Genomic DNA, 24,319 nt, shown 5'->3' on the forward strand with positions numbered 1-24,319 from the left:
GTGAATGTGAGTGTGAATGGCTGCCTGTCTCTCTGTGTTAGCCCTGTGACAGGTTAGTGACCTGTACAGGGTGTACCCTGCCTCTAACCCAATAACAGCTGAGATAGACCCCCCTCCCCTCCGACCTGAAGAGGAGAAAATGGATGGATGGATGATTTTGTTCAGAGATGTGTTTTAACGTTCGTCCATCAGGTGGCAGAAATGTCCAGCATCGCCTCCTCTCCCACTGAGTTTATTTATTTAGGACACATTTTAAAATGAGAAACAAGCTCGTAGCTTTACAGACTTTAATAATGAAGCAAAAATATTCATACAGGAACAAAAGAACTGCTTTGATCACAGCACATTTTCTCAGGAAACATCAGAAAGGCATAATGTTAGAAATAAACAGACTTCCATACTAACCATCTACAAGAACACAGAAAACTGAAACTGGCTCCATACACAGCAAAGCAGAAACTGCAGAAACTTAAAGCTGCAATCAAATCTTTGAGCTGCAAAGTGTGGAGGCCCAAAGGTTCATTATTACAGAAATTAGAAAAAGTACTTTTTAAACAACTTTTACCATTTTTATTTTATTTATTTGACTCAAATGCTGGTTTTGACTTTATTGTTTATTTTTCAAAAGTTATTTTTAGCCTTTTATTGTGGAAACAAACAAATGAATACACATTTCAAATTAAATACATGTGGCCTCAAAATATTGTTCATTTCCCCCAAAACTTTCATATCATGGCATTACTCATGTAATAATATTGACTGGGCTGTAATCCTGGAGCATTTGGGCCTCCTTCCTCTGCAGCTGTGATTCTCCAGATGTTCCTAAAACTGCATGATTTTTTTAGATGACAAATATAAAAAGCAGAAATAAAACTGCAGCCTTTATGTGTTTATTTAAGTGCAGACTGAGCCTCTGTGGTCTCTATTCTTTCTATTTTACAGCCTAATATTTACACAACGCTGGAACATAACCCCCCACATGCCCTCTGCACCAGACTCTGTTCAGGAGCATTTTAATCATCAGTCTCATGCATTTAATCGTTTTCTAGAGTCTCACATCAATGTAGGTTTTAAATTTTAAAGGTGTAAACGAATTAAGACAGACTTGATGTTAATTGATGGCATTTAAAATGATTTTTTTAAAGATCACCATCAAATATGAAAGGATTTTAAAAGAGGCAAACCTCCAGTAAGTTCTATATTATCCTATCTCATAAAGTCAATTTTAAAGGTGGTTCAGCCTTTAAAACCTTTAATCTATGTTTATAATCCACAACAAATATACATACATTATCATCTCAGATTAAACAACAGCAAACAAGGCGCAAACTACAGTTTGTTTACAGTTTTAAAGTGAGAAGCAGGATTAACATGTTCAATATGGGTTCAGAAATAGCCAAGGAAGCCTTTTCTTGGTCTGAATATGAAACTTTATCGAGGCCAAAATGTTACTGAGTTATTTTAAGAGTTGACCACAATTAATTCAATTAATTTCTGGTCTACAATATTACATCCTACAGCACCCACGATTTAATCCAAAATCTAAAAATGTGTTAAAAATATAAAATAATTTAACATCAGCTAATCAATTAAACTATTAGTCGTTGCAGCACTGATGACTTTCCAAGCACTGAATTCCAGAGGAATCTCTTCTGAATTATTATTCAAACCGAGGCACAAATTTCAGAATTAGCCACTCTTATTTTTTTATATTAAAATAAATACAATGGATAACGGGAACACTTTTGTAAAATAATACTAGTAATTACTGTGTATAGTGACTTAATAAATGTGTCATAACGCACTACAATGTAGTTGTAAGCAGATATTACAATATTTCCCAGTACCATACTACATAACACGAATAGCTGTAAAAATGTACAGCGATGTATTTAATATTTTGTATCTGTTTTAACTTCCTCTAAATGCCACACTTTAAGTAATGTCACTTTTTTTTAACTTGGTCATTTTTAAGCCGAGTCTACCAAACACCAGATGTTAACTGTTTACAGACTGAGTATTCTTAAAAATTAAAGCTGCAAAAATGCAAAAAATAATGTACAAAATAATAAAAAGTTACATCTCAGTTGACTGCTAGTGAATGTGTGAACACATTTGTAAAATATTTGAGATTAAGCAATTAAAAAAAATTACAAACAGGTTTGTAGTCTGACGGCAAACAGACCTTCCAGATGTTTTGTTACCGAGAAAAAGGCTCGCGGCTCGTTATAGACCTGTCAATCCTTCAAATCTTTGAAGTAGAACAAAGACGCTCAACCTGTTACAGTCCCTGTGTAAATTCTCATGACTAATTTGTGGAGCAGATGTCTGGACAGCGCTCGTTAGTCGCTCATTAGCGAGGAGGAAGATTCTGCATCTGGAGGGAGTCGTAGGTGTCTCTGGTGGCCGAACTCAGACCCTAAAAAGAACCAAAATCCATCGATCTTCAGTTTTTTATCACAAAATTATCACAGTTAAAATACTAGTGATTTGGTTACTTTTTATATATTTTTTGAAGCTAATGAAGCTTGTAAACGCACCTGGTAAACCTGTTCACTCTTTTCTGACGCTGTAAAACATCAACATAAAGAATTATGAATCAGTTTTTACATGAATGGAATTTAATTAAGTGCACACAGAACAAGATGACAGAAATGTGACTATTTTTTTCTGTAATTTGTTACAAACCTCTTTCTTAAGAGGAAGCTCCTTATAGTCTCCGTCTGTGCGTCTGGTCAGGCCCTGAATTTAAAAATACACACAAATACAAGTTCAAGATTTTTCTGTTAGTACAAGAACTCTGAAGAACTTTGAATCTATGTTTTGAAAAGGTTTTGTTGGTAACAATTAAAATTTTAAAATGAACAAAAGCTAAACATAAGAACAATAATTATAATAATAATAAGAAGAAAATATTGTTACCGTGTACGTGGAATCATCAGCCGTCCTGCGGTTCTGTAGGAAGGAACAGAGAGAAAATTCAGAAGTGGAGTTTTAAGACAGGAGGTTTTAACAAGCTTTAAAAAAGAAAACTTCTGCTGGGCTGTTAATGGATAACCTTTAAGAAGCGGTTTGGGGTTTTTTAAGAGGTCAACAAAAGTATTTTAAAGTACTTGAGAAATTCTTCTTTTGCTGTTCTCGAGACTTATTGAAACTACTGATAAGCTCAAGGAAATTATAGTTTATTGTAGTCTTTGCAGAAGTGGTTTTTGTTCTTCGGTTTCCAGGGTTGCAAAACTGTTCAGGGTTTCTTCAAGAAGTTCGTAGTTGAGGCATTCTTCCAGACTTGTCTTTTGGTGTTTTAGTTTTTCACGGTTATTTCAAGGTTCCTCTTTAAGGGTTCTTTCAGTAATGTTCTCTAAACACAGACTCATTTAAGATTATATTTTTTATTATTATTATCTGGGCTGATAATTCAATGCATAACCTTTAAGAAGCATTTCAGGATTCTTCAAGAATCTTCCAGAGATTGACAAGAGTCTTCAAAAGTTCCTGAAAAATCGTTCTGTTGTTGTTCTTGAGACTTCTTCAGACATAGCCTAATAATTCTTTTAGAGTACTCTAAAATAAAACAAATATTTAGAGTTTATTGTGGTTCTTGCAGAGGTGGTTTGGGTTTTTCAGAGGTTTGTGGTTCAGGGTTTCCACAGTTGTCTTGTTTCAAAGTTCGTCTAATGGTATTTGTCACGGTTCTTGTAACGTTCTTCCTTTAGGATTCATTCAGGATTCTCACAGAAGACTGAAGGTCCTCATCTAATCTGTTAGACTAAACATTAACGTCTTTGAAGGATCTTAAATGAACCAAGAGCTGTAAAACTAAAAAGAACCTTAAGAGAGGTTTAACATCAAAAACGTCACTGCTGCAGGTGATCCATGATTAAAGCAGCCGTTATGATAATCACCATTATCATAACAGCTGGACAACTGCTACAGGGAACTTTTCAATAAGTACATTTGTAGTTGTCTTTTACAGATTTTACTGCAGCAGCATAATCAGATGTGTTGTAGAAGCACAGCAGACTTACTCTTCCTCCTCTCTCGGGGTCTCTCAGCGGTTCATATGTACCCGCGTCCTGACCTTTCAGATCCTAAATGCAACAACAGTTTTTAATACACATCATCCTCCTTATTAGCAGTTACTCCCTGTATTGGTACCAGTATAGTACAGTACCAATATTCACTCTTAAAATCAGTGAAAATAGGCAAATAGACAGTTTATGGTGTTAGAGTTTCATAATGACTCACACTGTAGAGGCCCTCCTCCTCCATCTTTTTTTTGGATTTGAAGAACTGCAAACAAATATGAATGATTTTTAGTCAAAAACAGACCCGGCAAGTCCAGCACCAACATATTCCACGAGTCCTCAGTGGAGTCCATGTCAGAACCAGCACACCCAAATCTAAATTCCACATAAAGACCAACAAATCCCGGCTCAAAACACAAGTCAAGACTAATAAATAGAGATTCACATTTAAAGACTAACAAGTCAAATCCCAAGCGAGGGGTAAGTGATCCCAATTTAGAGTTCACTTCAAGCCGGACAATTCCTGATTCAAATTCTAATCCAGAATCAAGAATAAAAAACATCATCCATTAATTTCGTTTATTAATAATGAAAAGAAGAAACTGTAGAGAAAATTTCTCCACAAGGGCCAAAACTCCAAATACATTAAATGTCTGAAATTCATGAAGCCTTCATTGAAGAGGTGCGACGTGCTCCTGTGAGTCCACTCCACAGTGAAGCTCAGAAACAAAGCTGCACCACCCACCTTCTCTTTGATGAACATGCCGGTGATGATGAGGCCATAAATGCCGAGGAAGCCATCCAGAATGTAACACAGCTGAGGGGCATACATGTTCAGGGCCTCTGTGGAGTTCAGAGTTCAAAGGTCAGAGGAAACACAAACTTCACTTAAATCTGTGGAAATGTTGCTCTAGATTGACAAAGAGATGGCTTGTGTGTGCATTTATTTATTTGCTGTATTTCATTTCTGCTGTAAAGACTAAAAACATCTCAAGTCAAATCCCAAATCCAGACTAACAAAACCGGATTCAAAGTCCGAGTCAAGACGGTCAAATTCAAATCAAGATCAACAAATCCTGACTGCAATCCTAAATCCAGACTATCCAGCAAGGTCTGAGTCAAAAATCTAATCTTTAAGGCTCTTTAACTGGAACTAAGGGCCCAAATGAAACCATACCATTCAATAAAAGTGATTATAATATTGCATCTGTTCATATACGATTGTTACAGCTTCTATTTAAGCCTAAAGCTTTATGAAACCTGTCGTGTTTCACTAAAATCTAAAGGAACATGGTTGGACTTTCTTTAAAAAACCTTCCAGGTGTGTTTGTTTTCTACTCCGGCGTCTCTGATGAGGAATAATTAAATATACATATAAAATGTCTTCCTATGAATTTGGCTATAAGTGAATAAAAATAAGGTTGACAGCAACAGCAGGCAGCAGCCTTTGTTTGTGCTTTGTGTCACGGTGTGTGAAGGAGCTCGGCGGTTTCCTCAGCTGCTGCTCAGTGCTCGCTGTGGCTCATTAACTGACAGGTGTGTGTTGGTGTGTGGTTCAGCGTGGGCGTGTGTGTTCGTGTCGGTGTGTGTCAGTAAAGCTGAAAGTCGCAGCAGAGCTTCTTCTCACATCACAAAGTCTCATTAAACATTTAAGCAGGTCAGAGTTTCACATAACGAGGTCTGCGCGGGGAAGTGATGCCGCAGACTTTTGGTCATGTTTCATTCTAATGGAAGGCTATATACTGGTTTATGTACTGGTTTATGTACTGGTTTATATACTGGTTTATGTACTGGTTTATGTACTGGTTTCTATACTGGTTTCTATACTGGTTTATACAAACATAAGTCGCTCATGTCTGGCTGAAAGTTTTAGATGAACGTGCCAAGAATAAATGCACAACCATAAAACCAGCAGGTGTCGGGAAACTAAAAGTTCCAGCTGTAATCGAAGCGGGAGTCGGTCAAAGCTAACATTTAATTAAAAACGAACGCAGCTTGGAGGAAAAATTGCAGTTTTCACAGCAGTTTCAGAGCCTGTCCAGAAGTATCTGCTGACAGGACAGAGCTCCTGCTCACGTCACACATGCATCAGTCATGTGTTGTTCATTGAGAGGAAAGAGATTCATGAGAAAATGCATCAAACTCCAAGTTTTCTAAAAAGTTAACAGAAATTCGTCAACATATTTTTAAGTATTTAGTTTGCAAAACCTGATGAGAAAGCGGCGTGTTTGGCTGAGCCTGTGTGGACGCCTTTCCTGTAAATATCTGGTCTCAGCGTATTTTTCCTGTTTGGAGTGGGCTGCAGTGTTTCAATGAAAAGATGTGAGTCAGTCATGTGATTGTGGTGGGTAAATATTTCCTTTAGAGAAAAAAAACTAGTTCACCCGAAAATATGTTCAAAGTTTCTGCATTTTCTTCCTGCCAAACTTCACCGACTTTCTGCTCGTTCAAGAAGAAGGAGGAGTTCGAGCTGACGAAGATTCACGCCGACGTCCATCAGTGCTTCTCTGAATTTAAATAAACATATGCTCGTGTACTTCACGGGCTCATGAAGATGCTGTACTTTAAAATCTGTCAGCTTCAAACTCCACTGGATTTCCTGTAAGCTTAAGATAAACAGGTTCGATACATTTGTCTCCAGATTTATTGTCATATGTGTCGGAGCATTTAAATGTGTGCTTCATGGGAAACTTCACTGTGAGCTTTTACCATCAAACAATTCAAATTTCTTTAAATTGAAACCAAATCTCTGAAATGTTTATTTCAGATTCTGCCTTAAACATGAACACACTGGATTTATTAAAAAACCATGAGCTTAAAGTAGTGTTGACATGACTGGAATCAACAGTGTCATCGACCGAGTATAGGCGATATATTATCATCTCTGGTCACGTTTTCTGCAGTTATCTGTGTGGTTTGAAGCCCTCTCCTCACTGGTGTCTTATCTTTAGTTTCTGAGAAACGTTCTCTGCCTGTTATCAGTGATCTCATGAGCTCAGAGCCAGTGGGTTCCTCTTCCTACTCTATCAGCATCAGTAAAAAACACAGAATAGAACAACCTCTATATTCACTCCTTAAACTGAACGCTCAGACTCAATTGTATTTTTGTGTTTTTGTGTGACACAGTAACAGTGACTTGCACACATCACGATGGTGATGGTACGATAAGCATCAGCTCAGATGTGCTTAAACCGCATGCTCCAATCAAACGTGACTTTTTATCTTTATTAATCCATGACGAGAACGTTCGTCAGCTTCATCATCACGAGTCACATCCATCAAACATCCACCTGAAGTTTTCTGTCTGAGGCTGGAAGCAAACCCACATCACAAGTGTAACACCTCCTTCCACTGTGCACGCAGCTTCACGGTCACTTTAGGCTGACAGCACGACTGGTTAGATAAGAGCACAGATAAACTGAAAATATATGCATCAGGAAGCCCGTGTGTGTGTGTGTGTGTGTGTGTGTGTGTGTGTGGGTGTGTGTGTGTGTGTGTGTGTGTGTGTGGTCGAGGTTAGGGTGTAATCTGATGAGCACAGTACAGTTTCATGATCAGTTTCACACACTCATAGCCCAGGCCTGTGTTTAACAAGGTAAACTAGATCAGGTCTATTAAACAAACTGCAGTCAGTGCACCTTACAGACAAATACACGCATACGCAGTATCAGACCTGCGTATTTAAAAGTAAAACTTGAAGTTTGAACATGCATTATGGATTTTTTGACAAAGTCGTGCAGCACACCTGCTTGAACACAGCTTCAGTGTAGGTGTGCCTGTGCAGGTAGCTCTGTAATAACATGCTTGAAGAAGTCACGATGTCAGTGGACACATTTTAAATAAAGACAGGCGACCCAGACGCCTTTAAAAAGTACCTGGTTTCATAACACTACACTAACTACCTTCATCCATGCAGCTCTGTACTGTAACGGCTGCTTTAATCATGGATCACCTGCAGCAGTGACGTTTTATTCCTTCAAAAAACTTTTTTAAAAGTAAACAAAAAAGTTTGGACATGTGTTGTGTATTCGTTGATAAAGTGACAGTTTAAATACACACGCACATAAAGATCTGCACTACCGCTGCTTTTTAAAAAAGCCTTAATTTAAGTACAAAAACACATGCTTGAAAAAAGTCTCAGGTTAAGCACACATATGCAGGTAGTTCTATAATAAGGCTGCTGCAGACGTTACGGTTTTAAATAAAGACGTGCAGCACTGCGACCCAGGCCGGCTGCAGATTAAAGTGACAGTTACCTGCCTGTTTGATAACGTTACACTGACTACTGTCAGCTCTACACTATTATCCCTTCAAAAGAAAACGTACACAGTAGGTAGAGCTGTATCAGAGCCGCTTTTTTATGCTGAAATTTCAGTTTGAACACTGATCATGTAGCTTCTTTGATGCAATGATAGCTGAAATAGACACGCACTTAAAGTTCTGCCCCACACCTGCTTAACGATGCTTCAATTTAGGTGCAAAAACACGTGCCAGCCTGCTTTTACATTAGGAGAATATACCAGTGATATATTTGATCAAGTGTCAGACTTTCAGATTTCCATCAAGAAAGTCGCACACAGGAAAGTTCTGCACGTCACCTGCCTGAAGACAGCTTCAGCGCACACATGCAGGTAACTGTGTAATTACACTTTTAAACATAACCATAAAGATCTGTATCAAATATTTAAATTAGTTTAATTTGAAGTGTGTACACGGTCACATGACTCCATAGCAGACCAGATTCTCAATAAGCCGAGCTCGTCTGTCACCTAAAAATGAATAACTGTAGCGACTTGCCGACAGTTAGAAATAATGAGACCCTTTAATTTAGACTTGCTTACTTTTTCAAATGCTGTTTGATCGTTTGTGTGCAGCAGCGTCATAGTAGTTCTTGTAGCAGATTTCAAGCTTTAGCAGTATATGCATTGCAGGAGTGTTGGTAATAATTATAATATAGAGCAGATTTCCCATAAGAAATACAGCTGGGGGAGCTTTACTATTATGATAGGAAATAATTTTCAAACAGAAAAATAAGCATACATTAATTTATGATGGTCTAAAATAACTAAATAATTCTACTCAAGAACTGCACTTACATTATTGAGCTTTCGTCACATTTTAATATAAAACTGTCCAACCTCCTCACCTTTGAGTGATATATATATATATATATATATATATATATATATATATATATATAAAATGTGTATATATAAGCATCACACTTTTTCATTAGAAATTGTCTTTTTGAAAGGCTTATGACATTGCGCTGTTTAAATTGGTGTATGTATGTAATAATGCACACTGTACTGTTAATGCACTAATTTAATTTGTTCTTTCAGCTGAGGATCCAGGGGGGCACAGGCGCTATGGTTTTGTTTTATATAATGTGGACACATGCAGATGATGTTGAGCTTTAATGGTTTGAACAGACGGCCGAAACCAAACAAGAAAAATAGTCTACGGCCAGAAATGTGTGGAAAAATGAGGTTTTAGCCATAGAGCGTATTTACGCTCATCGGCTTTTACAAACTAAATAATGTTTGTACATTCTGGAGCAGGATGCTTTACAGTCTGATAGACAAATATCAGCTTTCAACATAATGCAACAATTGTGCCTTTTTAAAATCATTTTTAGATCCAGCGCTCAGTACACATCCAGTGCGTTGATAATACAAATGCAACGTATTTTCTAATTCTTTTAATCTGTTACTTTAAATTTTCATACCTAACTGGACATGAACCAACACCACAGTTTAAATGTGAAGTATTTAAAAATCGCATTATATGCATGCATATTATTTGTGAAGGTTAGAAAACTCGACTGCAGTGGCTGACATCCTCCTACGATGTGCTAAAAGTATATATGATGTATTTGAGCTCTTTAATCTGTCTTTAATTTGTTGAATCAGTCCACAAAACCTTTAATTTGTGTAATTTGGAAAGTCCGATTCTACGCAGATGATGTTCTACTGTTTCTGAGAAACTGCACACAGTTATTTTATTTTTTTAATCTTCTCTGACTTCATATGAACCACGTTTCTAAGTCCACACCAGGGTTTCATACATTTGGGAATAAAGAATGCAGTCAATTACTTAAACAACTGATTCTTTTAGTATTTCCTGATGATTTAATTAAAACATCAACAATAAATTGATCCCTTTAAAGATCTTAAAGCAAAAAAAGTCAAACCACTTGCTCAAGCAAGTAAAATATAATTGTGTTCTGCTGTTCTTTATCACAGACAAACTTCTGGATTTGATTGGGGGGAAAAAATATGTTGTAAAAATTAACATTGTACTTATACAAGTCCAACACAAAGATAAAGTGAAGTAAACATATTTCCAGGTTCATTAAACTTTTAGGCTCCATAGTTTGGATTTATTGCAGGCCTGAGTTTTTTTCTTCTTCTTTGTATTGATTACGTAAATGTTCCTGATATTGACAGATTACAGGAAAATGTTTCATTGCATGAACATATTAAATGGGCATGATCTAAGTGAAGTCAGTGTTCACCCTGTGACAGAATGTTATTCATCATGACTTCATGTAATCATATTTTAGTTTATAAAATGGTCCTAGCTGCTCAGAACAGGCCTGACTCTGTACCCTCTACAACTAAATATGAATATCAGTACACTGCTCTATATAAACTGATTAATTTACAAAGATGTGAATAATAACTTATAATTTTGATCATTTTTAGAGGTTGTTTCTGCTGGTTGAGTCAGTGAGATGACCTCATCTAATAAAGCTTAGAAGCGTGTTGCATTAGCTGCTTCACAGCCAGTCAATTACTGATTTGTTTTTTCTTCTCCTAAAATGCAAATGACAGTAAAGAAAATGAAAACTGGAGGAGTTTCCACTGAAACTGCATTAAAAACAGAAACACGCCATCTGGCTGATCTGACACATCAGCGGAAAGATCAGCAACATTTTTAATGATTACTTGAACTCGTGACTCATCAGAAACATTCATAGACACCATTCACAAAAGTGGCTTTGCAGAGTTTTCCATCACAACCTCTCTTAAGGAATCCCAACACCACAGACTGCCCTTGAATGCAACAACAGCAAATTTCCTGCATGTAGTGAGCAACCACAGGATCACAACACCACGCTGATTTGCAATAAACGCAGTGAGCCAACACGGAAACACTCAGCTTTACTCAGCTCAATCTGCAGCGTCTTCCACAACTATTGCAACACAAAAACTCTACAAGATTAAAATAGTAACAAAGCTTTATGGTTAAAACAACAAAGCAATACGGGCGAAAGAGTAAACAGTTGGTTAAATACTAACATTTTATTTTAAGGTCTTGCAGCATTCAAGGATACTTTTCCCCCCCCTCTCAGCCCCCCCCCCGAGTCAGTAGATCAGACTTTTTCTGGCCCACAAAAAAAGGTGAATTACTTCATTTACTTCATCAATAAGAATACAGACTAATGTGTTAGTATTTCAAATCTATAGCAGAAAACAACGGTAAGTAAACCTGAAAATAAAAGAGTAAATGTGGAGCTCCTCTTTGGACTAACTGCAGACTGCAGAGGCTTCAGAGTCTGAAAGAAGTGTGCCTTCTTCAAACATCAGTTTCATCCACACAGCTTTCATTTCAGCTTCTTCTTAATTCAGCCGTGCTGCCGCCGTGTAAAGCAAGGCAGCAGGTGGACGGAAGCAGCTACAAACACTGACTTTCATTATTTAAACTATCCACACAGCAGTTTGAAGGACTTTGATTGGTACTGTGATGTGATAATATGGACTGTAAGAGAAGAAATGCTAATTAGAGTTCACTTCAGTCAGCGGCCGACCGATCAGCTCATCCTTTGGTGGCCCCGTGCCATCGGCTATGCTGAACCCCGTCTAGTAAAGAACTGCTGTGTGATTGGGCCACACAGCTGAGGTGGACACACACAGATTCCTCACAGCACAGTTACACTCGGACACAGGGAACAAAAGGAAAACAGCTGAAGGACTGGTCATAACTCGAAAGAATCGAGACATATTTATCTACAGTTTTGTAAAAGCTCAACAACATAACTGACTTCTTTGACGCCCACAAACAGCAGCTAACGACAACAAAAGTGTTTAATAAAGGGCATCGTATCAGAGTTTCTAATCTGTTTCCATCCTGCTCGTCACAGCTGACATGAGAACATATTTCACTTCCCAGATCATCTTCCGTGGAAGGAAGTGAAATCTGAGCAGAGGACTGGAAACCAGTTTGTGTTCAGACTGACACAAACCAGTGGGGTCATGTGAGCATCTGGAGCCTTTGGTTTGAAGGCAGAAGGATGCAATTAAAAACTTGACCCCATCTTACTCAATGAAGAAGACGATGAACGCAGTCAAAGTTTCCACTGGAAACAACAGTGAATAAAAATGCTTTTGACTTTTATAGGGGGAGTATTTACTGTACAGCAAAGAGCAGTTTGTTATGAACGGAGCAGGTTTCATTTGAATCTTTGATTTTTTTTTGAGTAAACTTTGTGAATGTGGATTGTATTTGATATGAGGAGCAGAGAGCTGATGGAGCACCTGCAGGCCTCCAGCGGATCAGAGGCCCACCGGGCAGCATCGTGACTGCGAGGACGGCGGATTGAGCTCGACGCAGGCCGTATCGCAGCCTCGACCTGCAGACCTCTTCCTGCAGACCTCGGGCCAGTTTCTCTAGCAGAGACTCAGCTTGATAAACAGCTGTCACTATCTGTACATCTGCACTTCACTCCCACTGTACATTATGCAATGTTTTTCCCGCAAGCTCAAAACAGTGATGTCCCTTAAAAGGACTCTGGCCTTCCCCCAAAGGAAACTTGAGCATTAAACACATTTTTATTTCTCTAATGGACAAAAATAACTCAGCACACTTCACAGGGAGCCACGTTAGTGCCATCTCTGGCTCTTTTTATAGGATTTATGACGTTTTATCCAGTATTATTTTGCTTTATCACATTTGTTGAGCAGCTCGTCTCTGTAGAGAACATTTGATGTATCATAATCAGATTTTCTCTAACGAGCTGTCTCGTTATATTTACTGTTCTGGAGGAACGACCCTGAACTGGATATGTGGAAGAAAATAGATGGACTGAAGAATGTGTGTGTCCATTTCAGCTGTTTTATCTCTTGTGTTTAATGTTTTGGGATTAATATTGTGCATCGTTATTACGTTTGTTATTACAAACCTCAGCGTTTACTCTCTGAAATGAATCTCTGGTGTTCGAGGAAACGTGGAAACACGGCTTGGCTGGCATTCAGCTCGTTTATCGCTGACAGATTTCATCAGAATCTGTTAAATCTACTCTCATCTTCATTCATGCTGGAAGAGGAATTCAAATATGAACATTTACAGTAAAAAGCAGTGAGGAGGTGGAAAAATCAGTTTTGCTCTGACGTCACTGTGTTTCATGTGTTGATGTCTGATAGCAGCTCAGCCCTCTGTTTGCATTCATTCATTCTCAGATGGCTGCTCCTCTGTCTGTGAACAGTTCAGACTGGGTACAGGGTTCGAGCCGTATTAAAGCACTGTTGTGTTGACAGATGTGAGACTTCAAAGCAGCAGCAGCTTCCTGAATGAAAGTGTCGAGATGAAGAGGCCGAGGTCGCCTTTAAAAATCCAGCCTGTCGCTTATAGCAAAAAGGATGTCGTTTCTAAGAGACATACAGAGCACGTGACACCATGTAGTTAATGCTCAAAGAAAGAGGCGTGGCCTGGGTTCAGTCAATCAAAGATGGGGCGCGTGCAATAAGATTACGTCTGTTCACAGAGCTTCCTGCATCCTCTCTGAAATAAATGATCTACAGCAGATAAGAGCCATGTTTCCATCCACGTGATTCCAAGAAGCCGTGATGACTGCCTCTGGCTTTTATACGTCACCCAGTCTTTGCTGCTCTTTCTGCTGCTTCTAAAACTGCTGCTGCAGAGTCGAGGAGGCAAAACCCGAGAATCTCCTCACAGTCTACACTCACACCTGTGCACTCATTTCTATCAAACCCGCTCCAGAAATGAGGTGTTCAGGTGTTCCCCTGAAAAAGTGAAAGTGGAGCAACCCAATCAGATTATTTTGTTTTTGTCTCCAGGCAGAGAAACTTCAGACTCAGGACTTTATAACTGGAACACGGCCGCGTTTGTTTGTTTAGAAAGTGTTGGGAAATGATCACGTTTTCATTTGTTGAGGAAATTCATCACCTTTGGCCTTCCTGCACACCAGCGCTGTCTGACTTTTAGCCTACCAGACAAAATGAAGCTGGCTGGCTCTGGGTGGTGCTCCAATTATTATGATAAAAGGATGTAATCAGAGCACGCATCATATTAAAACTCAAACTCATTGGCTGTTTATTTCAGCTCAGCTTCACATCTATCTGATTGTGAAAGCTGCAGTCAGGGCAGGTCATTACAGGAGAAGAAAAAAACAAGATCAATCCAGAGGAGGTAAAAACACTAATTAAGCTGATGTTCGGACCCCTGCCTGCACCTCTGAAACCTCTTTTACACCAATCAGTCTAAAAGCAACAGGTGTGTTTCCACTGCACAAAGACCAAGCACCAGCGCACAACCACAAAAGTGTTGGGCCCAAATTTGCAGCTACGGTTAGTGGCCGTGGGGAGGGGCTACCACAAGAAATTTATCAGCGATTGGTGGATGCAGCCCACAGGTTCTGCCCACCCAAGTAATTACCCCAGCTTCTGTTCCGTGACGCCATGTAAGGAGAAAAAAGTACTAATGCCACAAAAAGAGGTGTTAGTGCTCTGGTGTCAAAGAGAGCGAGAGCCCCCCCAGCCCCCCTCAGCTGAACAGTAACACATAAAGGACTTAACATGTCGCCTTGTTGCAGTTAGACTAACACGGAGTTCAACAAAGTATACAGACATACTGATATAATGTATTGCTGCTGAATGATGTGACATTCAGGCCATGCGACCTATCGGAGGGCGTGGCAGGCATGCTCAGGCTCACCTAAGAGCGCCACAGACGGGTGAGAGATGAGGAAAAATATAAAACACAAAGTTCTGAGACCTTGTGCTGAAAATGGATCATCTAGAAGATCAGCTGATGTCTGTGGTCGTCCTGGCAAAATGAATTTTTCCGTCAAAAATATCCCCTAGTCTGGGCTTCACAACAGATCATACCCAACCCCCTCATTATAGTTGTAGGCCTTTCAGCTGAACCATATTGAGTTGAATAAAGTCATATTTTATAGTGCTGGGCCAACCTCAGCGGGCTTTCAGGGTGAGATGCATTGTTTGCATGCTCCATTCTAGAGTCATGGTCAAAAACTGGTTTTATGAGGTCACAGTGAGCTTTGGCGTTCAACATTCTTAAAGGGGTGACCACACAGGAAGTGATTACTCAACATGACCGCTTTGTCACTGCCGGCTGTCACTACTGGACATTGCAGGCTCCGGTCCAAGTGAAGTTTGTGCCACATTTAAATAAAGAGTTCTGAAAATATTCACATCACATTTCATCTGATCATCCAGGAAACCTGGAAACCTTAATAAGATTAGATTAAACTTTATTAATCCAACCTTAATAAGATTAGATTAAACTTTATTAATCCCTTTGGGAGCAGTGTTAATTTCGTTGATGAAATATTTTCGTCATGGTTTTCATCAACGACTCTTTGTTTCACCACGAAAACGAGACGATAACTAAATTAAAACCACCTAAAAGGATAAAAAGGATGACGATTCGTCAAGATGAAACCATTTTCGAAAGTCTAAATTAATTGTCTTGCAAAATTAATTGACACTTTCGTCAAGATGAAAGTGTCAATTAATTTCGTCATCGTTTTTAATCCTTTTAGGTGTTTTTAATTTAGTTATCGTCTCGTTTTCGTCATGGAAAAAAGGGTCGTTGGCGAAACCTATGACGAAAATATTTCACCAACGAAATTAATGCTGTTTGGGAGGGAAATTAAAGACAGCGTCCCCGGGTGGGCGCTCCATAAAAAATACATCTTTGTGCTTTATGATTTATGTGATTCTCCCTCTCTATTAGTGCAAGAACTTCAGACTGAATTTCACTCGCTCCAAAATGCTCTGAATTAAAACTGGTTTTAGGCGCCGTTTACGTGAGAACGGTTTAAAAACGATACTTTTAGAAAACAGGTTCCAGAGTGGAACAGTCTGGTCTCTGTTTCCACTGAAAACGTTCTCCTGTAAACGGGCCCTTAAATCCCTACAAAATAAAGGTCAAGGTGAAAGTGCGCACTTGCAAAATTATTCAAGTATGCAGATAGCTGTGTGCATCGCTAAAGTACAGATTGGATTTTATTTTAAGGATAAATGTAACTGTTTAAAAGCTGGTGGAAGCTCCTTCCCTCCTGTTATTGATTATGGTCATAAACACTTTAACAGTTCTTTTTTTTCAGTGTACCACGTATCTCTAAACTTACTTAAAAACATGATGTCATGATGCGGTGAGCTGGTCACTGACACCTCACAGAAAACAGCTCTGGTAAATTTTTATCTATAAAGTGACGCAGGGTAAACTTCCAGCCCTCATCTGTCCCCTCAGCTCAGGTCGTTACCAGCTTCAGCCCTCCAAGTGTTGCTTATTGTGCTTCGGGTTTGGCCTGATGTGGGTAAATCTCCATCTTGGATAAGCAATAATTTGCAGACAGCACTAAACATCAACATGATCTATGTTACTGAACTTAAAGGCATCGCAAAGTTTTTTCTCGAGCGGCCACTGCTGTTTGTTTCGACTGCATTTACAGTGCTGCGAGGTTGCTCAGCTGCTATTGATTTCCATATCAATGAGACCTTCTGGTAAAATGCATTTTAAAAAAATGCATTTAAAAAAAGGAGTTAGACGGCAGCAGCTTGAGAAACCCTGAAATGTGACAGTGTTGCTGCTGTGGTGTCAGAGTTGGCAGTTTGTGTCTGAACACCTGAAAGAATCGAGGGCACCTCACTGCTTTCTGTTATACGTGTGTGTGCTGAGGTTTACTCTACTCTGTGTTCATGGTCTCACCGTGGGCCTAGGCAGTGCACCAGTAAGAAGAGGCAGAGCGTCTGCCTGCAGCCGTTTTATCTGAGCTGCATTTTCTGTCATCTTTTCTGCTTCTTTTAAACCTCCTGGTGAACCAGGGTGTTTTCTTTAGCGGGGGCTGAAAGCTGCACATCGTGCAACTCTCTGGTCACCACACTGAGCCAAGGTACAGCTCAGTTTGGGAAACACGCTTTAAGGTAGAGCTAAAGAAACCGCAGAGCTGCTTCCTCAAGTGGGGGCTTTACTCTTTGTGGTCAGTTATTTCTCTTGAACTACAAAACACAACTGCACAGGTACCTTTAGACCTCAGACACTCACTGAGGACTATGAAGCCTGTGTTTATAGTTATTAAATCATCTTTTGATGGTCTAAACTTACCAAATAAAAACAAAGAAGTGGATGCTTGGCTCACACGGTCAGTCTGAGGCTCCAGTATAAACTAATTTGGACATTTAAATCTTTAAATCCCTTTAAAAGTCAGATTTGACTCAACATCATTTTGATTAATAATATTTCAGAGCTGCCAACATGCTGGTTTATTTAATCCATTGTGTCAAATAAAGACCCTCTTTTCTCAATTTAAGTGTGTGGTAAAAGGTCTGAGATGCGTTCATCTCATTGTAGCTGAATGCTGATTATTTTGCATAAACCAGACAGTGCATTAAACCACACCTTTGGGCCCACTCGTGTGGGTTACTCTGGGTGCCTAAAGGTCGGGTACAGCACTGGAAAATACTAGACGAGGCTGAACTGGCTCAAAGTCCCTGCCATCAGGCCCGTGTAAGGAGGGCTCGTGGCTGCTTTGCAGCATGCAGATTCACTCTGATACAGCGCTGTCTGAGGGCCCGAGAAAAACTGCCCCATGGCCAACAGCGCTGCCACATGTTTTGTGAGCCAGATGTTGGCCCATTGTCACAACACACCTGACATCTGGACTGTATAAGGTAAACCTGTGGCATGGGCCAAAACACCTGGAACAAACCCCTTTCATGCGGTCCTGTTTGGACCAAGGGTGTGTGAGTTAAACAGTATTAGTGTGTGCTGTATGTCGAGTGAAGCTGAGAGATGGGAGGTGTTCAGGAAATAGAAGCCGCAGCTGCTCTTCATGACTTCATTTCATTACTCAAGCTTCATTTTTGCCCCTTATGTTGAAAAGAAGACCCTCAGTTCTCACTTTAAACATATATTAAAAGGCTTCAGGTGCTAAAGGCACCTTTCTCAGTCACATCGTTGTAACTTAACGCTCACACGTGCATTCAAATCATGAATGCAGGCACATTTGGGCCTAATCTTGGTCTCCTACAGCATTGATTGAGCACTGATTTGGGCCAGATGTGGCCCAAATGCCATAACAGAGCAGACATTAGGCCTGTAAAGGTGGTCCTGTTGTCTGGGTGCGTCGTTGTTGAACAGTAACATTATCTGTTTAATCGTACATTAAGGCTCACAGACCGCCGTTATTCAGGAAATAGAAGCCGCAAGTCTTCCTCGGCTGAGCTTCATGGCTTTATTTTAACTCTCAGACTTAATCTTTGTCCCCTCACAACGAACACCTTCATTCCTCAGTTCAGCAAGCAAACAAAATGCTTTAAAACTGGGATAGCAGGCACTAACCTGGCTGCTCTGGGCACCTACAGCTCAGTTATGGCACTGGTGAATGGTTTGTGTGCCAGATGTTGCCCCAGTGTCACATGTGGCCTCTATAAGGGCGACCTGTGGCTCACTCGAGGCAGCTAGACTCACAGCTAAGCGTGGCCTAAGGCAACTGCTCATACAGGCCGCAAATGGGCCAAATGTTAGCGAACGCTACAAAGCCTTTAACTTTACTCTGTTTAAACAGAGCGTGCTCAGGTTGAACAGCAGTATCACTGATTAGAGACAGCAGTTATTAAGGAGCGCTGTGTGACTGTGTTTTTCTCCAAATCTTAAGTTTTGCCCTTTATTGTGAAAAGCAGACGTCCGTTTCTCAGTGTGATGCACATTAAAAGGACTGAGATGCTAAGTGGCCGTTTCTCTGTAACATCATTGCAACTTCATGCTGTTTATTTTGTGTAACCCTCACATATGCATTCAAATCTTGATAGCAGACACATTTAGGCCTAATCTGGGACATTTTGCCACTTACGGCACAGTTGGGCTCTGATTTGTAGCCCAAACACCATCACACACCGGACATTAGGCCTGTAAAAGCTCGTCCTGTGGTCTGGGCGTGTTTTGTTGAACAGTAATATTACATGTTACATAAATTAAAGCTGAGAGACCGCCGTTATTCAGGAAATAGGAGTGGCAGGTCTTACACGGCTGAGCTTCGTGCCTTTATTTTAAGTCTGAAACTTAATCTTTGTCCCCTAACTCACAAAGCAGACCCTCATTCCTCAGTTCAGGCGCGTACTGAGCTGTCCAATAATTTATAGCCATAAAATAACCATTTAATAACCATGCCAGCCAAACACAAAGGCCTAATTCTCTTTAAAACATGTAAAGTGACCCATTTTTAATGCTTACTGTGTGAATGTAGGACGAAACACGTGCTTTGGTTCAGGACTGCACGATTTTCTGTGTTAAGTAATGTCTTAAAGGTGCTGCGAGATAGCACTTATTAAGGAAGCACTGAAGCCACAAGTGTCAAATACGTGCCTCGTTGTGCTGCTGCTCATTTTGTCATAAAAACCTATGAAACCTGCACTCTACCTTATACATGCTTCCTTTTGCTTTTTACCTTTTAGTGTACTCTCAGCTTTATCAGTACAGGAAGGTGGAGGGTAAAGTTATTTTCACCTGTCTTACTGTACTGTTGAAATGCCTGTGAAGAGTGAAAATGTAGGGCGGCCTGCGGTGTGCCAGTCTGTAAAATGGAGGAACGCTGCAGTTTCGACCCTTCTGTCTCTTTAGTGGAATCCCAGAAAACATCTACATGAATAATTACACGCCACAGTCTGAGGAACTACTTTGCTTAGTGCTGCTGCTCTGTCCTTTAATTAGCTGCTGAAAGGTACTTAAAAATAGTTGCAGCTGGTCTGGGTAACAGTTGGTCTAATTTGGTCTCTACTGTAAATCAGCACCGTCTGCCTCCGTGGGTTTGAGCTCATCTTTCGACTGATATTTAGATTATCTAAACGTGTTTTTGAGTCCAGTCTGGTATTTAAAACCCAAACTTTGGTTTAGAGTGAGTTTGAACTGCACGTCTAAACTGGCTTTTAATGTTTGAAAAGCTGTTTTAAAGTGGATTATTAAACTGGTAATAACTGAAGGTGCTGTTAGCGTTTTCTTATCTTTGAGACTGGTTTTAACTCTGAGCTTTGGTGCAGGCTTGTCAGCTTAAACTGGTCTGTTATCAGTCTAAACTGGTCTTTTGGTGGGATAGGCCTATGCTAATATTTTTAAAGCTTTCATTGGAAAGCTGCCATTTTACATCATTTCGATGACTTGCTGACCTTATGGGGCATTTCAAAATTTGTCCCTACAGTCTGACCGAGTTTGGAAGAAATGCTTTTAGCGTTTACGCTCCGAACACCATGAAGTCTTCACGATGTCTCCAGGATTCAGTTCTTTGGTAGCTCTTAAATTCACGATTACCAACCGCTGTGCTTCTGTCTGTACCTGAATCCATTCATCTCTCCTGCCTCAACATTATTTTGTTTATTGGGCTCTTTTTTAACCACAGCCCTCAAATATATTTTAAGATTAAATATATTAAATAATGCCCTAAACTCTGGAGGGTTTGATCATATAAACTTCCATTTACTGCTTGAAAATTGAAATGCTTTACATTAAATGATCTGGTTTAACTGGTTTATTAAACTGGGTTTGCTGTGATTGAGATTGGTACAGCCAGTGAATTATTTATTTATTTTTTGTTTGGTTTAAAAAGTTTTTATTTGTTTAAAGCATTATTTAACCCTCCGAAATTTAGCGCGTTCATTTGCCAGCTTTAAACTGGTCTGTTAATGGTCTAAACTGGCCGTTTGACAGACTGGTATCTATGGCTCTACACCTCCAATGCTTTAAAGTGATACATATATGTTATAATTTCATAAGGTTCAGGAAAGCTGCCATTTTCCATCACTTCTGTGTTTGACTGGCTCTCTGGATCAGACCAATCCTGGTCCCCAGAGTCCGCACAGAGTTTGGTTTTTAGTTTTTTTAGTTTTTCACAGCGCCTCCAAAAACGAATTCTTCGGTAACTCTTGGTCAGCGTAAATTTACGATGACCAACTTTTCTCCTTCTGTTTGCATCTAAAGTCCGTCTCTCCTGTCTGGACTTATTTGTATATGATTTTGCTCATTGGGTTCATTTCACTTTGCAGGCCTTGAAGATATTTTTAATTTCAAAGATTACTTTAAACTTTGGTTAGTTTGAACTGGACATTTGAAAGGCTAAACTGGCTTTAATGCTTGAAAATGTAATTGCTTTAAACTGGCGTTAAAATGGACCCACTCATCAGTTAGTTTGGCGTACTTACTGGATAGTTAATTAGTTGGTTAGTTTATGATGATGTTTTAGTCATAAACAGTGATTTAGCTTTTGACAGGTGTGAGAAATAAGCCCACTGTTGCGAGATCGTGCACTTTGTACAGTGAGTTTTGTCTCATTTTAGCTCAGACGCACAGTGGTGTGAATTTTACTAACAAAACTTCTACCTAAAAAGTCTGTGAACAATAACGGTTTTAGAAAATTCAGAACGTAAACGAGCTGGAAGGAAAGATTAATGCAATAAGAGTGTAATTTCTACAGCTTCACAGAAGGCAGGAACTTATAAGACGAGGTCCGGATATCGATGATATTCCAGATTAGCTCAGGTTCAAGTTATAAAACAAACTAATTTTCTTTAAAGTATAAAATGATTTAAAATGATATATTATTTATAGAAGCAAAGACTGGCTTCAGCTGCTTTTAGAGCTGCCTTTAGTCCCTTATTGATGCGAATCCACACAGATTAGCTCACGTGATAATAACATTTCTCTGGACTTTTTACAGGCTGAGCTGGCTAATGAGATCGTGGTTTTAAATCTAAATTAGGTTATTTTTGATAAGCCAAAGAAAAGTGGTAGAAATTTAATTTGTTTTTGTTTCTGACGAGAAGGAGACAGAATTCAACATGGCTACCAGAAACCTCCCATCACGGATTAGATGTTTTCTGGTGTTTGAAAACCTTTTAAATCTGCTTCACGCAGATGCTGTTCTCTCAGATATGTGGGCTTATAGTTTTTGGAAAACCAGACCCCTGCACGAGGACACTTGGATTGTTTTCTTAATATTTTCAGGTCCGTTCGAGAACTTTGCTTGTTGGGGAAGAAAACGGATTTAGCACATTTCAAGCTCTTGGCTGCTTTAAAAGATCAACCAGGTTATACGGATAAATGCTTCATGGCTGAGACAATAATTCTTTACTTTGCACCTGCAAAACCAGCATTAAAAAAAAGAAAAACAGCCTACAGGATTTCAGCCCAAGTTTGGCGGAAATTTCTTGTCACGTTTCTGTTAATCATGAACTATTTTTAAAAACATGCCTTAACTTTGGTCTTACAGCAGCCTGAAGGGAAGCGATGTATCTGTAACGCTTCCCTCTGTAGGACTGCAGAGTGTGCTCAGAGGTCTTACCAGCCGGGGGGACCATCAAGCCGAGGACCAGCAGGCCAGATATCCACATCTGGAGCTCCATCCTGTACCAGTTTCCCCAGAAGTCGTCGTTTCTTCAGGCTGCTTTCAGTGATGAAGTGACACGACTGAAGCGAACTTGTATCTTCCTCCTCTGCCGCCTCGATGTGGAACAGGAAGTGGTGGTGAGCTGCAGTGCCAGGTGATACACAGCGACACACTTACATCAAGCCTTCTCCCACACATGAACACACTCTGCAGCACACATGGAAAAACAAATTCAGCCTCTTCATTTGCCAGCTATTCATGCTTTTGATGTTTGGGCTGTTATGTAACTTAAAAATCAATCTGAAGCCAACTTAGTGTGCTTTATTTACATCCTGCCTTTTCTGTTTCCAGCTGTGTTTCAGTGCCACAGGCTGTGGAGGTCAGTTTCACTTCCAATATGTCACTTAAAAGAGCCAAGTTGACGCATTTTAATGCGCTGGGTGCTTTTAGATGTATGTTAGCCTAAACCATGACCTTTTCCTAATCTCAGTCAAGTGGTTTTAGTGCCTAACTCAGGCCAAACAACAAATAAAAACTAAGTGACACAAACTGTGGTTTCCTGATGGTTTCTTTGCTACCGCTGCTTTGTGTGGACTTTGACCCCAGGCCCATTTGGTCCAGTATTACCACATTTATCACCTGTCTTTGTAAAGATGTATACAGTGCCTATGCCTGACCTGCACGGCCAATGAAAAGTGCCTCAACATCATTACCACACACCCTTAAGTCTACGTATCAAGAATTACACTTGCAGCTGATGACTGGGTTTCGTCAGGAAGGTTTTCCATCACTCCGTCTATCCATTTTCTACTAATTATCCAATCATGGATCCTGGTTGTGGGGGAAGGGGCTGGATCCCATCCCATCTGCCATAGGATGAGAGGCAGGGTACACCTGTACAGGTCCCCAGTCTGTCACAGGGCCAACACAGAGAGGCAGACAACCAGTCACATTCACACCTGTGGGTACTTTAGCGTGACCAGTTAACCCAACACCACTAACTGCACTAACTGCATGTCTTTGGACTGTGGGAGGAAACCCACACAGACACGGGGAGAACATGCAAACTCCACCCAGGCCAGATGGTGGAATCGAACACACAACCTTCTTGCTGTGCGGCAACCACCACACCATCATGCTGTCCCTGGCGTACCCAGCTTAAAAATCTGCCACGCAGGCATGCAGAGTCACCTGCTGTGGTGATGCTTTGTGAACAAGGGAGCTCGTAGCTGGCTCCGGTCCACTAGGTATCCGAGGTGTGGTGGGTGTGGTCAGGTTGTCAGTGTCTGGGAACACCTGTGTATAAAGCACAGTGCTGCTCCTGATCACTACATGCTGCATCTTTTTCTTTCTACTCAAACATGTCAGTCACCAGGCCAGCTGACTGACACGCCTCATGGTTCTTCCTTCAGTAACTTTATTCAGTTTTATAAATTTCAAATAAAAGGGTTTTATTTTTTTCTTGACTCACGGTGTTTATCATGACACATCAAGGCTGAGACAAGGACCTCCCCACTTAGCTTTCAAATCACTGGGAGAGGTCAGGGTCTATATGACGTGTGAGGTCGGTAAACCGGTGCCTGCTGAGGATACCTCTTTATCTTTGACTGGCCAGGAGCTTTGTACAGCAGAGACAGCCACCACGATGTGG

At 40.1% G+C, this 24,319-nt stretch overlaps 1 protein-coding gene across 1 annotated transcript; it reads right to left on the reverse strand.

Moving 5' to 3' along the window:
- Positions 1-317: 317 nt before the first annotated feature.
- cd247 (CD247 molecule) lies at positions 318-24,035 on the reverse strand. The gene is made up of 8 exons (XM_030750729.1): positions 22,624-24,035; positions 4,771-4,868; positions 4,246-4,290; positions 4,026-4,088; positions 2,923-2,955; positions 2,685-2,742; positions 2,541-2,569; positions 318-2,419 (listed from the first exon to the last, which is right to left on the reverse strand). The coding sequence occupies exons 1-8, from the start codon at positions 22,682-22,684 to the stop codon at positions 2,354-2,356; spliced, it is 453 nt and encodes a 150-aa protein (XP_030606589.1). The 5' UTR covers positions 22,685-24,035; the 3' UTR covers positions 318-2,353.
- Positions 24,036-24,319: the final 284 nt, after the last annotated feature.

The sequence above is a fragment of the Archocentrus centrarchus genome, chromosome 2, assembly GCF_007364275.1.
Source record: "Archocentrus centrarchus isolate MPI-CPG fArcCen1 chromosome 2, fArcCen1, whole genome shotgun sequence".
In the NCBI taxonomy this organism is placed as follows: domain Eukaryota; kingdom Metazoa; phylum Chordata; class Actinopteri; order Cichliformes; family Cichlidae; genus Archocentrus; species Archocentrus centrarchus.

What these genes read in the sequence shown, in the direction of transcription:
- cd247 (XM_030750729.1), bottom strand. Translation starts at nt 22,684, where the DNA reads ATGGAGCTCCAGATGTGGATATCTGGCCTGCTGGTCCTCGGCTTGATG. An exon ending in ACCCCGAGAGAGGAGGAAGA is followed by an intron (nt 2,956 to 4,025) that starts GTAAGTCTGCTG and finishes TCCTTCCTACAG; the next exon opens with AACCGCAGGACGGCTGATGA. An exon ending in AGAGTGAACAGGTTTACCAG is followed by an intron (nt 2,420 to 2,540) that starts GTGCGTTTACAA and finishes GGTTCTTTTTAG; the next exon opens with GGTCTGAGTTCGGCCACCAG.